The sequence below is a fragment of the Onychostruthus taczanowskii genome, unplaced genomic scaffold, assembly GCF_017590055.1.
Source record: "Onychostruthus taczanowskii isolate IOZ18803 unplaced genomic scaffold, ASM1759005v1 scaffold27, whole genome shotgun sequence".
NCBI lineage: Eukaryota > Metazoa > Chordata > Aves > Passeriformes > Passeridae > Onychostruthus > Onychostruthus taczanowskii.
The window spans coordinates 2664666-2679772 of NW_024500017.1; the positions used below are offsets into that span (position 1 = coordinate 2664666).

The window sequence follows — 15107 nt, forward strand, 5'->3', positions numbered from 1 at the left end:
ATCATACTGCTAGAAGTCATGCCTACTTTGTTATCAAAAGTGGATTTTCAAAGCAAAGTGCTACAAGAAGAAAAAGTTATTCCCAAACAAAGTTATGGGAAGATCATTTTTGAAACTCTTAAAATGATTCCCAACATAATGAATGCTGTATGTCATGACAATCAGTGGCATTTTTACCAGTTTATCAGAGCCTTTATTATTTTATTTTCAAATTCATCCTGCTACCAAAGTAAAAGAAATGCAATTTCTTTTTTATTAAAATAATTTATGTAATTACTAACAGAATATCTAACAAAACCTATTTTTTATAGAACTATTTGCCTGAAATTTCTGAGTGCCTATATTTTCCTGAAAAAACACACTCTTCTGAAACATTTATACATTTCAAACACTGCAAGAATATGAGGATTAGAGACTGAATTTAGTCCTTGAATCTAATGCTACAGTTTTACCATGCAGTTTTTCCTTCAGCAAAAGAACATGAAGGGTAAAGTGTTAACCCCACTAAAAGTCAAGGCAAAGCTTCCATGGCCTGTAATGAGACTGGGATTTCACCCAAGGTGTTAAACTGTGGTTTGGGAAAGCGAATAAAAGTACATCCATTATTGTAACAAGTACTTACCTGCTAGCCAGACTGAGCAACTCATGTCTATCGGCTACTGCGGATTTCTTTTCCAGTTCCCACAACATCACATTGATCAGGTATGAATTCTTAATTACAATAGGCACTTCTTCAAACATGTTTTCATATGCAATATTTGCTTTTTTCAAGCTGTGAAAAAAGTTACGGAATAATTACTAATATAAACAATATCTCTCTTATTCTCTTTGTTGAATTGTTGCTCCAACAAACAACAGTTTAGTAAAAATTCTTGATTTTCATAGTTTCACAATTAAATAAGAGTCAAGTTTTGTTAAGAAAGCATTTGCATGGCAAAACCTCATGTTAAGAAGACTAGGAAAAGCTGCTCTAGGAAAAATTCTCAGAAGACAAGTAGCTGCCTTGCTACTTGTCTTCTGTGAAAAAGCCTCCAGCAAGCGACTGTACTGAGAGGATTAACTCTGCCCCTTCCAAAATATTTTACTGATTTTCCTGCCATCAGCATTTCTTGAGCAGAACTAAACAGTTAGTTACCACATGATGCTAAAATACCCTTAAATATCATAACTACTAAAATGAAGAACAATTTTCCCACTAGATGAATAAGTAAAATTTTTACTGACCAAAAAAGTAGATTCGCAAAATCTGTATGTTTTGGAATAATTCAATTCTGTGGTGAATATTAAAACATAAATTTTTAGTGTGTGTTTTTTTATAATATACACATAAAAAGCTATTGCTGTTGCTTTATAATAAAGTAAACAAAGTAGACAGTAATACTTTTCATAAAATATGGATATAAAAGCATGATTTAGAAATTTCTAAGGAAACAGAGCCTTAACTTCTTTATATTCATACTGGATTTTGGAACAAAAACTTTCGCTTTTTGCCTCCACCCCCCCACACTTTTTTTGACAGATCACAAAATTGTTTGCTCATCATTACAGTTTAAGACATCAAGCAATGAAATGAATACATTTTTCCTCAATAAAGTTATTTTAACAAGTTGTTTGTGCTTTTGCTATTGAACACCAAGCAGTTGGAGGCAAAGGATGCTAAGGCCTACATCTGTAACAAGTAGCTAATCTTTTGAAAAAGAGTAATTATCCTACTTTACTCCAGAAGGTGGTGTCCACATGGGGAAGTTAATTTGGAACAAATACACTGGGACAGCTATTCCAGAATACCTGTTCTGTTTTAATTCTGGGGGAAAAAAAGAGCTAAAAGACAGATCAGCTATTTCCCTCCCTCCATTCATTTTTTTTCCTGTTTTTGGCTCTGCTCCCATGCACAGCTATCTACCCCATGGTCCTTGCAGCACACCCTCTGGCTAGCCCCAAAGCCAGCTCGGGTGCCCCCACTTCTGGAAAAGCCCAGCCAGCCTTTCACACTCCTCAGCCACTGTGCCACTGCACGCCTGTCACAGCCCACACAGGTCTGTTTTCCCCAGCACACACTGCCACATGAGATGTTGAAATACAGCATTCCATCATCCCAGGGACCGTTCTGCATCCCAATAACTCAGCAAACCCTAGGAGAAAACATTATTTGAAGTTACTTACGCTTCTGGAGAGAAGTCTTTTTCCTTGCAAACCTCCATCAGTTTGGGAGTCAGCCTATATGCCTTCAGTGACAAAGACCCTTGGGCAGTCTTAATGGGATCTATTATTAAAAATGGAAGGAAGCCTATTATTACCAAACCCAGACTGCCTTTTTCTTTTTAAATATCTGAATGACATAAACAGGAGGAAAATTACTAAGCAGTCCTAGTGAAAAAAAGTAACACAACAAACACAGAAAAGACACTGTAGCAGAGGCAGTCCAACTGCACTGCTATGTAAAATATGACCAAATAATATAAAGTGATGCCAATTAGTAAACTTAACTTGGAGATCCATTCTACTTGTATTTCCCCATTAAAGATCCAATTCACATTTCCTTTTTTAATATGAACTGTCCACAGAACTATGTAAGAGTGACCTCATTTAAATAAAGATTCTTCCTTCCAGTCATTCTGCAGTAAATTAAAATATTCATTAAACAACATTTTATATTAAAAAAAAGTAATTTCAGAGTAGCAATAAGCTAATTCAGGTCAAGCTGCCATGCCACTTTGTGAATGAGAATGTAACTGGTATATACAAAGATTCATTTTGCCTTGACATACTCTGCTGCATTTAGGGGGAAATTTTCTAAACAAACTGTTACATTCCTTGGACAAAGAAGCTTAACACTTGCAGCATGATAACAGCTGAAGCATGCCAACACAAGAATAAAAGCTGTGTTAACATTCATGTTGTCTGAAACTTAACACAGTAAAACTTTTAGCAATCGGTGATAAAATGAAAACCAAAATAGACTGAAACAAGTGGAAAATTCATCAAGGTCTGATGATGCAATGTTTCCAGCCAATATAAGTATACTTTAACAACTTGTTCTTTACTGTAATCCAATTGTTAACATACTGAAACAATTTTGGGGCAGCTCATAAGATTGATCGTATTCATTAGTATTTTTTCTGACAGATACTCAGGACGTTACATTTACTTCTCAGCTGGAAACTATATGCAAGTCTGCCAGATATGGCAAACTGTGAGTGTTTGGGGAGGGGGAGGCTATAAAGCTGTTAAATTGCCTACGGTTCTGATACAGCACAGAACATCTGGTCTGGAGAGCTTGAGGAAACACCATTAAATAGGCAGAAAAGAAAAAAATCTTTGTGCTAAGAAACAGTCCAGGTTTTGTATGCTTCTGTCAGAGGTATTAAAAAAACTTGGCAATTCGTGTGATGATTGGTCAGTCACGTACAGAGCCAGACACGCTAGCAAGCGGGGTTTGTTAGACATCTGGTCGGGTTCCACCAGCCCCTTCCACGAGGGAGGGGAGATGAAGGAATAAAAATGAAGCAGCTACTCCAGCATTCCAAAACGTACACATCAGGGCTCTGATAGCAAGAAAAATAAACAGAAAGAAGGAAACCCTGTCTAGACTTAGCTGCTGCTGAGGCTGCCGTAGACACAGGGTTGGTATTTACTCGAAAAGGCCTGCCAGGCTACTCTTACAGGCAAAAGACAGAATACAAAAATAGTAGTAATAATATTAAGAGGGGAAAAGAGTAATAAAGGAAACCTCATACTAACCGTAAATGAGAACTACAGACTCCTCAATTGCATGCTGGTAACTGAACTGGGAGTCCAGAAGGGCACGGGTGACAAAAGAGCCATAGTATGTGGACTGGTACCAGCCAACGTGAAGATGATCAATGTTTACGTGGCGCAGGCTTCGCATCATTTCCATCTGGTATTGGACTGGATTAAATAAAAAGCATGTTAAAAAAGTAAACTTACACAATCAGTACTATTTAAAGAGAAAGCTTGATATTAAATGAGTAAATTGTATTTCATTTTCATTTTTGCAACTGCCTAGAAATTTGTTTACTCACTAGACTGTCTTCACTAAAACCCAGAGTTTCCTCAGAGAATGAGAGTAGGACCAGCCTAGTAAGCAGACTTTTTTCAGCTGCAGTTAATTGCTAAAGTGATCAACAAACTGTTACACATCATTTACAGTGTGCATTACCTTCCGCATTCATAAAAAAAAAAAAAAATCTGATACTGGGTTTCATTAAGCAGTAACATTTTACCATTTAGTAACAAAGACTTATTGTGATTTAAGTTGCAATACTGTCTGGAATTAGGCAACTTTTGGAATCAAAAGGAGGATTATTTCATGAATACATGAAATAGATTATAAACTGTGTCTTTTTCAGTACATAAAACTACATTTTCAGTATCAGAGCTTGGGGAACCAGCTATAGCTCTTAGATAGTTTTGACTGGATTTTATTTCCAATTTTTAACACTATTTCTTCTTTTTAGGTGTATATAAATGCAAAGGATGCATGCATGTACATATTATTGTTTATAATACACATATATCTAAATACAGAGAGTTACCTTGAACATATAGTATAGTAGAGAACATATTTTTGTAAGGCTTTTTACACCAACAGCTGTAATGTTTCCTTGTACCAACACAAAAATTCTGCTTCTATTAAATGCTCCATTCAAACAATCACCTTCATGGAAGAAAGTTCTGTTCAGGAACATATAACATAATCCCATCAAACAGAACAATACACTTTATCACTTATCAGACCTTTCAAACAGACAGACACTGTGCCTGCTGGTTAAATTTAAGGAAAGAGAAATTAGTATGATTATCAGATGAACCAACATTCGGAGCCAACTCACAGGAAATCAAATGCAACTACACTACACAATCCTTAAATTTTGTCTGCAGCTGCAAAAATTACAAAGATAACACACACACACCCCATGTGTTCATTTTTGGTAATTTTTTTCAAGGCTTCTCGTTGTACTGATGCAAATATGATATTCATTATAAAAGAGAGAAACACAAATTAATTAGCCATGGAATGTGCTACATTTTCAGACCCCACTTCATATCCTTTAAAAGGGGGGGGGGGGGGGGGGGAAATCCACACATTATTTAAAGATATGAGGAGACATTCTTCAGGACTGGACAAATATTTTTCCAACTTATCACTCACCCTTGCAGCACAAACTACATTCTGCAGTCTTCTTAACTTGCCTTTTCATTAAATTGCCATATTTGACTGACTGTTGTATTGAAGTAACCTATAAGCACTTACAGAAACCCTTGCAGACTTCTATCAGTATATGCTGGTGATAGCATTCTATACCATAGCATCTCAACAAGAATTACTTGAAATTTGTGTTTCATCCAGGGCACCATGATATTACAGCATCCCAAAACTAACACAGGGAAACCACCCGGGCTCTGTTCTGAAATGCCCAAACACAGCCAGTGCAGGAGAGGCCTGCTTGATTGTGGATGTCTCAAAACCAAGGCAAATCTGGAGATGCCTCTACACTCTTCAGGGCAGCCTGCACAATTGATCAAACAGCTATTTCCCAGTCAGAATGAAAACCTTTCCCCATGCCAGACCTAAGCAAGCTCATTGTACTACTTCCAGAAACAGAGGCCAGGCTGAATGAAGCTACTTACCCAGAGCCCAATGCTTTTGCATCTCAGTGTTTAGCTCTAAAGAAAAAATCTAGTTTGTCAAAGAGGCTCAGTCCTTAAACTTTAAAAGTTTTTGTGGATTTTTTGGAGGTGAAGATGGTAAGTTTCTAAATTTTATAATTAAAACAATAACACAGACCTCTTCCAAAACAAACTAAAAGACTCCTCATGTAAGCATGATTTTGAATTGAAAATGTATATCCAGTTATTAAATGAAGCTAGAATAAACTCCTTTGGTTAAAAGAAGCTTTTCAAAAGTGTATCTGTGTAGATAGCAAGAATGACTTTTTTCTCACATGACTTGCTACAACATGCTAAAAAATGAAATTATAGTTAGATCCTTTGTAGCCAAATGAAGTCATTAAGAGGAAAAACTAGAAAGGATTTTCAAAAGCAGCTGAAACAGATAAAGGATTTTGTGATAATTAAATTAAATTACATGTGGTCTTTTAGATAGCTGAGCTAGACTTCTGGCAGTGGTGAACTTCTTGTAATGTGGACACTCTCAAAGTAGAGGTGGTCATGTAATGATGTAGGAAAGATACTTAGACATAGATGCCTATAAAATCATGTGGCTGATACATCCAGATAATTTCCACCTTGAGAAGTGTAATATTCAAGAGCAGGAAAACATCCAGATTTTTTACAAACTTGAATAAAGGCATATCATGCTCTCAAGTGCTCTTCTGAGAGCTAAATAGTAACCATGTTCCAGGACAAGTTCTTTTCTTAAACACAGTACACCCAGCAACATGTAAGAGATGTTACACGATGCAAGAGATACTATCCAGAAGAAAAAGGGCTCACTGAAAACCATCCAGATTTCATGTCAGCAATTCCTCCTCTCATGACTGTTAGCAGTTAGATGATAATGAAGGCAATAGTGGAAAAAATGTCAAAGAACCAATAAAGCATCAATAGCTAACATCTTTGCCTTGGGAAAACAACTGCAGAAATTAAAACATGATGCAGTCCCCACTAGGGAGAAATGGAAACTCTTTTAACCAAACATATATATTTTATAACATGTATTAGTAGCTAGATAGCTCCAACAAGCTGCCAACTTGCACAAATGGGTAACAGCCCCCAAGCTGCTTTTGTTGATACCGTTACCACTGTTTCTTTACATCGTTTGCCCAATCCACAAAACGTCATCTTTTTACCTAGAAGCTTAGCACAGACTGGGCTTCTCTCCATCTATTTGTTACTCAATCTGCTAGCATTTGGGACAGTTGTGACTTTTTCATGTCACAGTCCCTCCCAAGCTGCTCTGCAAAGCTGACACTGAAGGAGCCACTTAGTCTAAAGTGCCCAGAACTGAGGTGAGCAAAGGAAAGGGCAGGGGAACAGCCAGAGCAGGATGCTGCCTCCTTCTCCCGCACATTTAGGCAGTGTACCTACATTTTAAAACAAACTATTTGTTCAGGGATGTCCTTATGATGAGAAAAGGCAACAGCCACACCTGCATTTCCCAGCAGTGCTGCTTGCACTGAGAACGTGCAAACTCTGCCTCCTGAGCCACCAAAGCTCTCCTGAGCACCTGAGATTCTTAGATGTTTAAAATGTTTTAAAATATTCTCTCTTTTCTTATTATTAAAAAACACCACCTCCTTCCTCTAAAATAGCAATTTTTTGTTAGTTTGCAAAAAATGGGCACGGGGACGGAGCTAGAAAGGTTAAGGAAGCTAGAAAGCATTACTATAATATGTCTAAAGCAAACAAAGTACAAAACTATACAACAGGGGGTTTTGTTTGAAAATGACTGACTTGTGTGGATTTGTATTACCAAAATGCCTTGACTGAAAAATCTTGACAGTAAACCCTATTACAGTAGTTTATTTGTTTTAATATTTACTGTAAAAGATTTTTTAAAATAATAGAATAACAAAGACATTTTCCTTTGCTAGAAAATACTGTCAATATTAGAAACTTTATCTGGGCTTTAACAAATATAGGAGATATATACCCCACCTTACCAACAAAAAACACCCTCAAAAAACCCCGACCAAATAAAAAAAAAAAAAACACAACCAGAAGAAAAAAATACATAATATATCAGTTACAAGACAAAGAATTGAACCCTGATGTAATGGCCCATTCAACACTGGGACAATTTAGCCACGTTTTCCATGCCTTAAAATATCTGGTCAGTAATTTCACTATTTGAAAACCTAATTTCAGAATAGGTCAAATCAGCTGAAGCATTGAAAAAAGGTCGATCATTATTCTAAAATGCAAACAAATCTAAAACCCTAGAGTTGAAAAGCAACCAGCAAATGATGCAAGTTTACTTATTACTGAACTGTTTCTTTACCAAGAAAAATTAATCAGAATTCACCTCTCGTGGGATCACATATCCATGTTGCTACAATTCAGTCCTTAAATAGTGACTGTTATCATCAGAGGAGATGCATTTCAGCCTGGCCACACTCAGACTACCAGTAACTATTGTGACATGTGAAACCCACGAGCCCAACAGTGGCCTGGAGGCAGTACATTTGATGACACCTCACCAGCTCAAGGCCTTAATTTCCAAAAGATAATTTAAGTTGATACACCTTAAGAAATTTGATTTTAAGAGCAGCAATCCACATGCCTCCTAAAAAGCAACACCCCATTGGAATGGAAGGACTCTGTACCTGCGCCTGGTGCCACAGACTGACTGGTTTTATGCTGCCCATCACCAAGCTTGCTGCAGTGGACCCTGTGCAAAAGAAGTAACAACCAACTCTAAGCTACAAACCACTAACATCTGTGTAAGCCTTTGGTCTGCCACTCACAACTTAGTGTTTGCCTCAACCCGTGTTTCCCAATTTGTCCTTTAAGTGTGCTCAAAGAGCAGAAGTTGCATTGCCTTCAGGAGGGCAGGTCACTGGTTCAGGAACTAAGTGGACCTTCGCTGCTCCCTCACCTTCTACAGCCTCCTCACAAAGACACCCTCAAGGAGAGTGAATCTGAGGATGAATATTGTTTCCTCAAAAAATGCTGAGCACCCAGAAGACAGATGAAGTAAAACTACTCAAAATTTAATCAAGATTAGGCATACTGTCCAAGGGTCAAAAAAGTCCATCAGAAGAGACAGCACCCAGGTTTTGTGCCGACATTTCTCTGAATTTAACTAGCAACATGAACATGGCAAGTTTTGGTTAATCTGGTCAAAATATACTGAAAAACCACCAAAATATTCCTTTTATAGCACTGCTATTAATGTGGGCTGTATTTTTGATGCAATAATTTATCTGTTTTGAAGTGCTACCATGTGGTAGCATGCGTACTGAACAAGTGCTGTACACTTCACAGCACAAAAATATTTGCGTTTTTCTATACATATTAACTTTGCCAAACCACATGTATGCTTCAGACAGTATCTTCAATGACTAAACCAAGTTAGCAGATGCTAGTTCAAGGAACCAGCGTATGCATTTGAAAAGAAGGAAAATTGATTTATTTAATTTAGCACAGAGAATTATGGAGACAACAGATTAATTCATTTCCCTCCACACACACAATCTCAATTAATTGTCTAAAAAACTATGAATCACAATAACTGCATCTATTGATAACAATTCCAATTGTGAAGACACAAAAAAAAGGAATGCCACAACCAACTTGTTATGGTTAAAAAATACAACTAAAAAGAATGAGAAAAGAAAAACAAGAATTCAGAATTAATTCCAGTAAAGACAATGTTTCATCTGAAAAAGGTTTTAGGTACTGTTGAAATATATTTCTCTGTCCAAAGTGTGCACTACATATGCACACACATATTTACAGATTTTTATCTATATCCAACCACCTCATACACACACCCTTCTCCCAAGACAAATGCACAAACTCAGTAACTTAACAATTCTCCTATTCACAGAGAAAAAAATTAAAAGTAAATATTGCCTTCCTCAATAATATTAATTTCCTCCTCTGAAATATCAAGTCAGTCTTACAAAACAGTGCTCTATTTTATGCACTTTTTCTATACAGGGCTGAAAGCACCTGACCTCATCTAAACCTGGAAGCTAAGCAGACCAGGGTCTGTAGGTAGCTGGATGGGGGAAAAAAAAAAATCACATTAAAATAGGCAAAAGTCCAAGAGTCATAGTCATAAGAGCACTAAACGAAAAGCAAGTCAAAAGACTTAATTCAACCCCATTTTAATTGCTAAATTGAAGAATGAAAAAAAGGGTAGAACATATCTGTCCAAATCACAGAATCACCATCACTAGGTTGGAAGAGATCTTCAATATCATTGAGCCCAACCCAGCCCTAACACCTCAGCTAGACCATGGCACTGATTCCCACATCCAGTCTTTTTTTAAACACATCCAGGGATGGTGACTCCACCACCTTCCAGGGCAGACCATTCCAGTATTTTATCACCTTTCCTGTAAAAAACTTTTTCCTAATATCCAACGTATATTTCCCTTGATGCAGCTTGAGACTGTGTCCTCTGGTAGTGTCAGTTTCTGCCTGGAGAAAGAGACCAACTCCCACCTGACCACAGCCACCTTTCAGGGAGTTGGAGAGAGTGATAAGGTCACCTCTGAGTCTCCTTTTCTCTAGGCTAGACAACCCCAGCTCCCTCAGTCACTCCTCATAGGACTTTGGTTCCAATCCTCTCATCAGCTTTTTTTAAGGAATTTTGTGTTCTAATGAGTTAGCAACAGAGGAAGAAAAACTGAACATTCACAAATCTTCACTTTCTGTACAGGCTATGAGATAAATTGGCTACCAATCTTTAGAAATCCCCTGCTTCCATGCCACCAACACTACTGCTCTAGTAAGAGCGAACCTCTTCTGAGTGAATGCTTATTACAGCAACTGAGGCTTTGCTAGTACCTTCATGTTTTTCTAAAACAAAAAGGTCTTTGCTTTTATGAGAAAGAATGAGAGAAACATAAGAGGAAAGACTCTTCAGTACAATTCATTATGTACATTCAATAAACTCATTCATTTTTAACCTTGATCACAACTCAATGTTAGTTTTATGACAGCACTGTGTGATATTAATTGTGCTCAACAGAATAAAGTATAGGACACCCAGAGGAGATATCACAATCAGTAGGTGAACAGTGAAAAGTAGCAGAACATAATAAAAATAAAAACCAACATTTGGAATGCTTCTGTTGGGAGATACTAACCCAAGTGTAAGCATGTACCTCCAGACTGTTATTTATTACCAGTTTAGCAAGAACCAAAGTCCAATGAGGAGCGACTGAGGGAGCTGGGGTTGTCCACCCTAGAGAAAAGGAGACTCAGAGGTGACCTTATCACTCTCTACAACTGGGTTATTTATTACCAGATCACAGTCCCCACCAGAGCTGATGACCACAGCCCTGGTATTAGGGACAGGGGAAACTGTCCTGGGATTGGGGACACCCCAGCACAGCCAGCAGTGACTGCCCATGACTACCTTGCCACTTTGCAGAGGTGGCTCCAAGCCATAGGCCAGCACAAGGACAGCTGACAGCTCCTGACCAAGGAGGGCAAGGTAGGAAAGGGCAGCTCTGTCACTGGTGGAAATAAAGGATGAGGACAAGTTTTGAGAGCAAATGAGTAAAACAAGGGAATGGGTAGCACCAGGATGTGCGTGACAGGACAACGGGAAAGCAGAAAATGGAAGCACACCACTTCCTGCACATGTGCTGGCACTCGCCCAGGGTTTTCTGACAGCGGGTTTGGGCTCTGGTCTAAGCACACAACCAGTGAATTAAGAGGCAATCAAACCCATCAACCTATTACAGCACTTTATTAACACATGAGCAAACACTCAGATAAGCCTTTGGACAAGCTAAATCTCAATGACCACACAATTCTCTTCACAATTCAAGATAATGGAAACTTGTCCTGTTTTCAAATAAGTACATCCAAGCCTCAAGATGACTCTAAATACGACAGGTAGGACTGTCAAGGTAACTTGTGAAATTGTCTTCTAATATATGCAACACTATTCCAAAGGATAAAACCATAACAATGCTATCTTTCAGAAATACTAAAATACTGAGTTTTCAAAAAGCATTTTCAATTCAGAAATCCACTACAAACTAGCATCTTGAAATAAAGTTAAAATCAAGCAATATAATTCAACTATTTTGTTGGCAATGATTATCAAGAAGAAATGGTCAAAAGAAAAAGCAATGTATTTGAAGGTTTTCTGCCATATTTTTCAAGTATTTTTTTCACATTTATCTAGAAAGATCCATCTTCACAGCATCTTACAAACACTCGCCAATTAATCCTCCATCTCCTTCTATAGGGCAGGTAAATATTATTCTTGTCCAAGCGTCCATCTGGCTTACTATACTACTATTTCTACATTGATTGAAGACAAATTTGATAAGAGATCAAAATCTTTATCCAGAGAAAAAGTTTCAGTCAGCCTACATTGTCATGACAGCAGTAAATTGTACTACTAAAAATGCCATCTGTTCAGCCTAAAGCTTGCTTTCCTTGTAAGAAGGCAGGAAGATGATATCTAATTTCCTAATAAACATCACATGCCTAATGAAAGCATCAACTGTTTTCTATTAGGAGTGTATTCCCATGAACTTCAGCACCTTGAAGCCTTTACTTGCTCCAGTTTTGTCCAGTATCATTCTAGCTGCTGACATGCAAAGGTGGATTAAAGGCATGAAAAGGAATTAGCATGGTCAAAAAACAACTCTGTGTTACAAAACCTCATATCTAAGAAAGCACATCCTTTTAAAAAAAGTGGTTTTTTAAAGTTTCCTAAAATATCCTTACCTTTCTTTAACAGCCATTGATTTTAGTTTGTTTACTCTAGTGAGGATATATCTAACAGGTAAAAAAGCTCTTTCTTTACAAAATATCAAAATATTCTTTACAACATATCTACCTTAATGCTCTAAGTTACAAAGCAATTAAGCACAAAATAACACAAAAATGTGTGGTGAAACTAATTCCTTTCCTACATAAATGTCAATCAGATTAATGTATTTTTTACAAAATTTTGTATTACATAAATACTCAAAGAGGTTATTCAATTACCTGGAAAAATTTGGAAATGTTTAAAGATTAATGAATTACACAGTCACTTTTACTTTAATATAATACAGATTTTCATATTCAACAATTCGAAAGCAGAACAGGAACAGACTGAAATGGAAACAACTCAAAACTCCCTGCATTTTGAAAATCAGTAATTTCATACAGCATGCATCATAAGAAAGTCAGTCTCATTTAGTTAATAACTTTTCAGTAAGTGAAGAAAAATGATGACTTCACATAAGGGGTTTTGGGCCTTTTAAATTCCTCATCTCCTCTGAAAACACAGCAAAAGCATTTTTCTTCTTTGTAAAGCTTCAAAGTTTGGGTATTTTCTACCAATCACTGTTTGCAAGGCTGAAATTCGAAGGGCAGTGGGAAGTGGAGTGACTTCTTCAACAGCTTATTTAAAGTCAGCACACCCATCTTGTGTTGCCAGATACAATGAAGCAAGTGGTTTTCTGATGGCTTGGTATTAAATATGCACAAGTCAGCTTTCAAGAATTTCTCACATTGTTCTTAAGTTTCAAGCTCATAAAACACGGTCTGAGCACTGATGCACACACAGCCCCCATACAGCAATTTTCCTGAATTGTCTTTATAGCAATTCATTGCTACTGCCTATTTCTTCAGCTGAAAATTACACCAGCTATTTCTCTGTGACCTCCATCAGCCCATCATGTAGTGACAACACTACTAAACATTTAGCAGAGGGAATCAGTGAAGTTCCAATTTCTGGCAGAACAACATGGTAGCCATGCCCATAAACTCATCCTTAGAATCAAAATTAAACAGGTATTTTATTAAAAAATAAAAAGATTATTGTATCTTCAGCATTGCCCTTACTGCCTCTTCCACTGGGGGCCTACTGTGCAGAGCAAGACCTCCCCAAGCACCGGGAAGGCCTGAAGCAGTCAGCATCTATTGCTCCTTTCAGGAAGGCAGAAGGACCCCACACAACCCCCAAAATTCAACTAGTTTTACGAAGGCTACCAGTTTTGTCTAGCCCAGGTGCTGTTACTTGCTGAGCAAACAGCTATGAAATGCCACATTAACTTCTTTCTCTTCAGTAAGAAGAGTACTTAACTATCACCCTTCATTTAACACAGCAGCTAGGAGCTTTGTCTAATACCTAGATGAACACAATGTCACAAGGATGCTTCAGCACACCTCTTACAACATTCTTAGAGCCCCACCTACATCTCCAAGTAACACATCCCATTGAGCAGCCCAGGACACAGCCTGAGACATCCCATCTGACCAGCTTAGAGAGCAATGACTAAGCTGAAAGCTCTAACAAAGGGCAGCTTCACTTGGATCTCTGCTGTAGGACCATCTACAAGTGCTCCTCATGGCTGTCAGCCAGGTCTTCAAGCCATGAGCAACACTTTAATTCACAGGAAGTACAATTAAGTCAGAATTCAAGCCAAGCTCTACCCAGCAGACAGATGACAAAGTATCTCTTCACTACAAGATCCAGGGTCAGACATTTGCTTTTGCCAAACACTGACTTCCAGATAAAATGAGTCAAGTCCTTTTGCTTGCAATCCCTGCCACAACAGAAATCTTTGCCCTTGTTTAGCTTGCAGGAAGATCAGAGTGACAGGTTCCCTTCTGGTTTAGTTCTTGAGCTAATGATTGCCACTACACAACACACACACATATTTAACACCACTTATCACTAGGCAACTCTTCAAAAGAGAGGGAAAACTCAGCTTTTATTTTCCAAACTCTAACACAAAAAATTCTTAAGATGCAGGCTTACAAAAGGGTAAGTAAACAACCCATCCACCCAAAGATTTCTCTAGATGAAGTGAAAGGTTTGCATTGCACATGTGGAGGCCACAGATCCATACAGAGATGATGCCTAATGACAGCCAGAACTGAGTATATCAAACAACTCCATTTTTTGAGGGGCACATCTTACACTAGTATTTTATTGTAGCATGATGGCTGCCAAGAGCTGTTTTCAGTTCTCTTCAGGATAGTTTTAAGTTTGTGAAATAATATGAAGGAAACTGATTTTAGATGGGTCCAAAAGTAGAAGACACTGATCAACATTTTCTACAGCGCTTGAGGAAAAATACTCAATTTCAGAGGAAGAGTAAGACTACCAGTTCAAACCTTTCGAAAGCATTTGCCCAAAAGACTCTTAAATTACTGCAATTAGATCACAAGACATGTTCTGCTTTTTTATTAAGTCTTCCCTGCCAACCAACAGTCACAGCACAGTTATTTTGGAAACTGTTGGCTGCACCAGGAAACAACAGATTAAATCAAATTCTCACAGAGGTTGTCCCTTCCTGCATGTGAAAATCGGCCTCCTTTGCTCCCCAAATATTACATATAATATTGTGTACATTTCAACATGACAGGTGATAGCTTTAGAAGGTTATTGGAGATGCAAGAAGTTATACGGTGGCCACATATGCTAGCAG

At 37.8% G+C, this 15107-nt stretch overlaps 1 protein-coding gene across 1 annotated transcript in view; it reads right to left on the reverse strand.

The window, feature by feature from the left end:
- EIF3H (eukaryotic translation initiation factor 3 subunit H) overlaps positions 1 to 15107 on the reverse strand; it is an 87034-nt gene that overhangs the window by 13193 nt on the left and 58734 nt on the right. Inside the window, exons 3-5 of the mRNA XM_041407616.1 lie at positions 3742 to 3909; positions 2164 to 2263; positions 623 to 772 (exon numbers count right to left, since the gene is read on the reverse strand). Coding sequence (XP_041263550.1) covers positions 623 to 772; positions 2164 to 2263; positions 3742 to 3909 — 418 coding nt within the window. The remainder of the gene's footprint in view (positions 1 to 622; positions 773 to 2163; positions 2264 to 3741; positions 3910 to 15107) is intronic.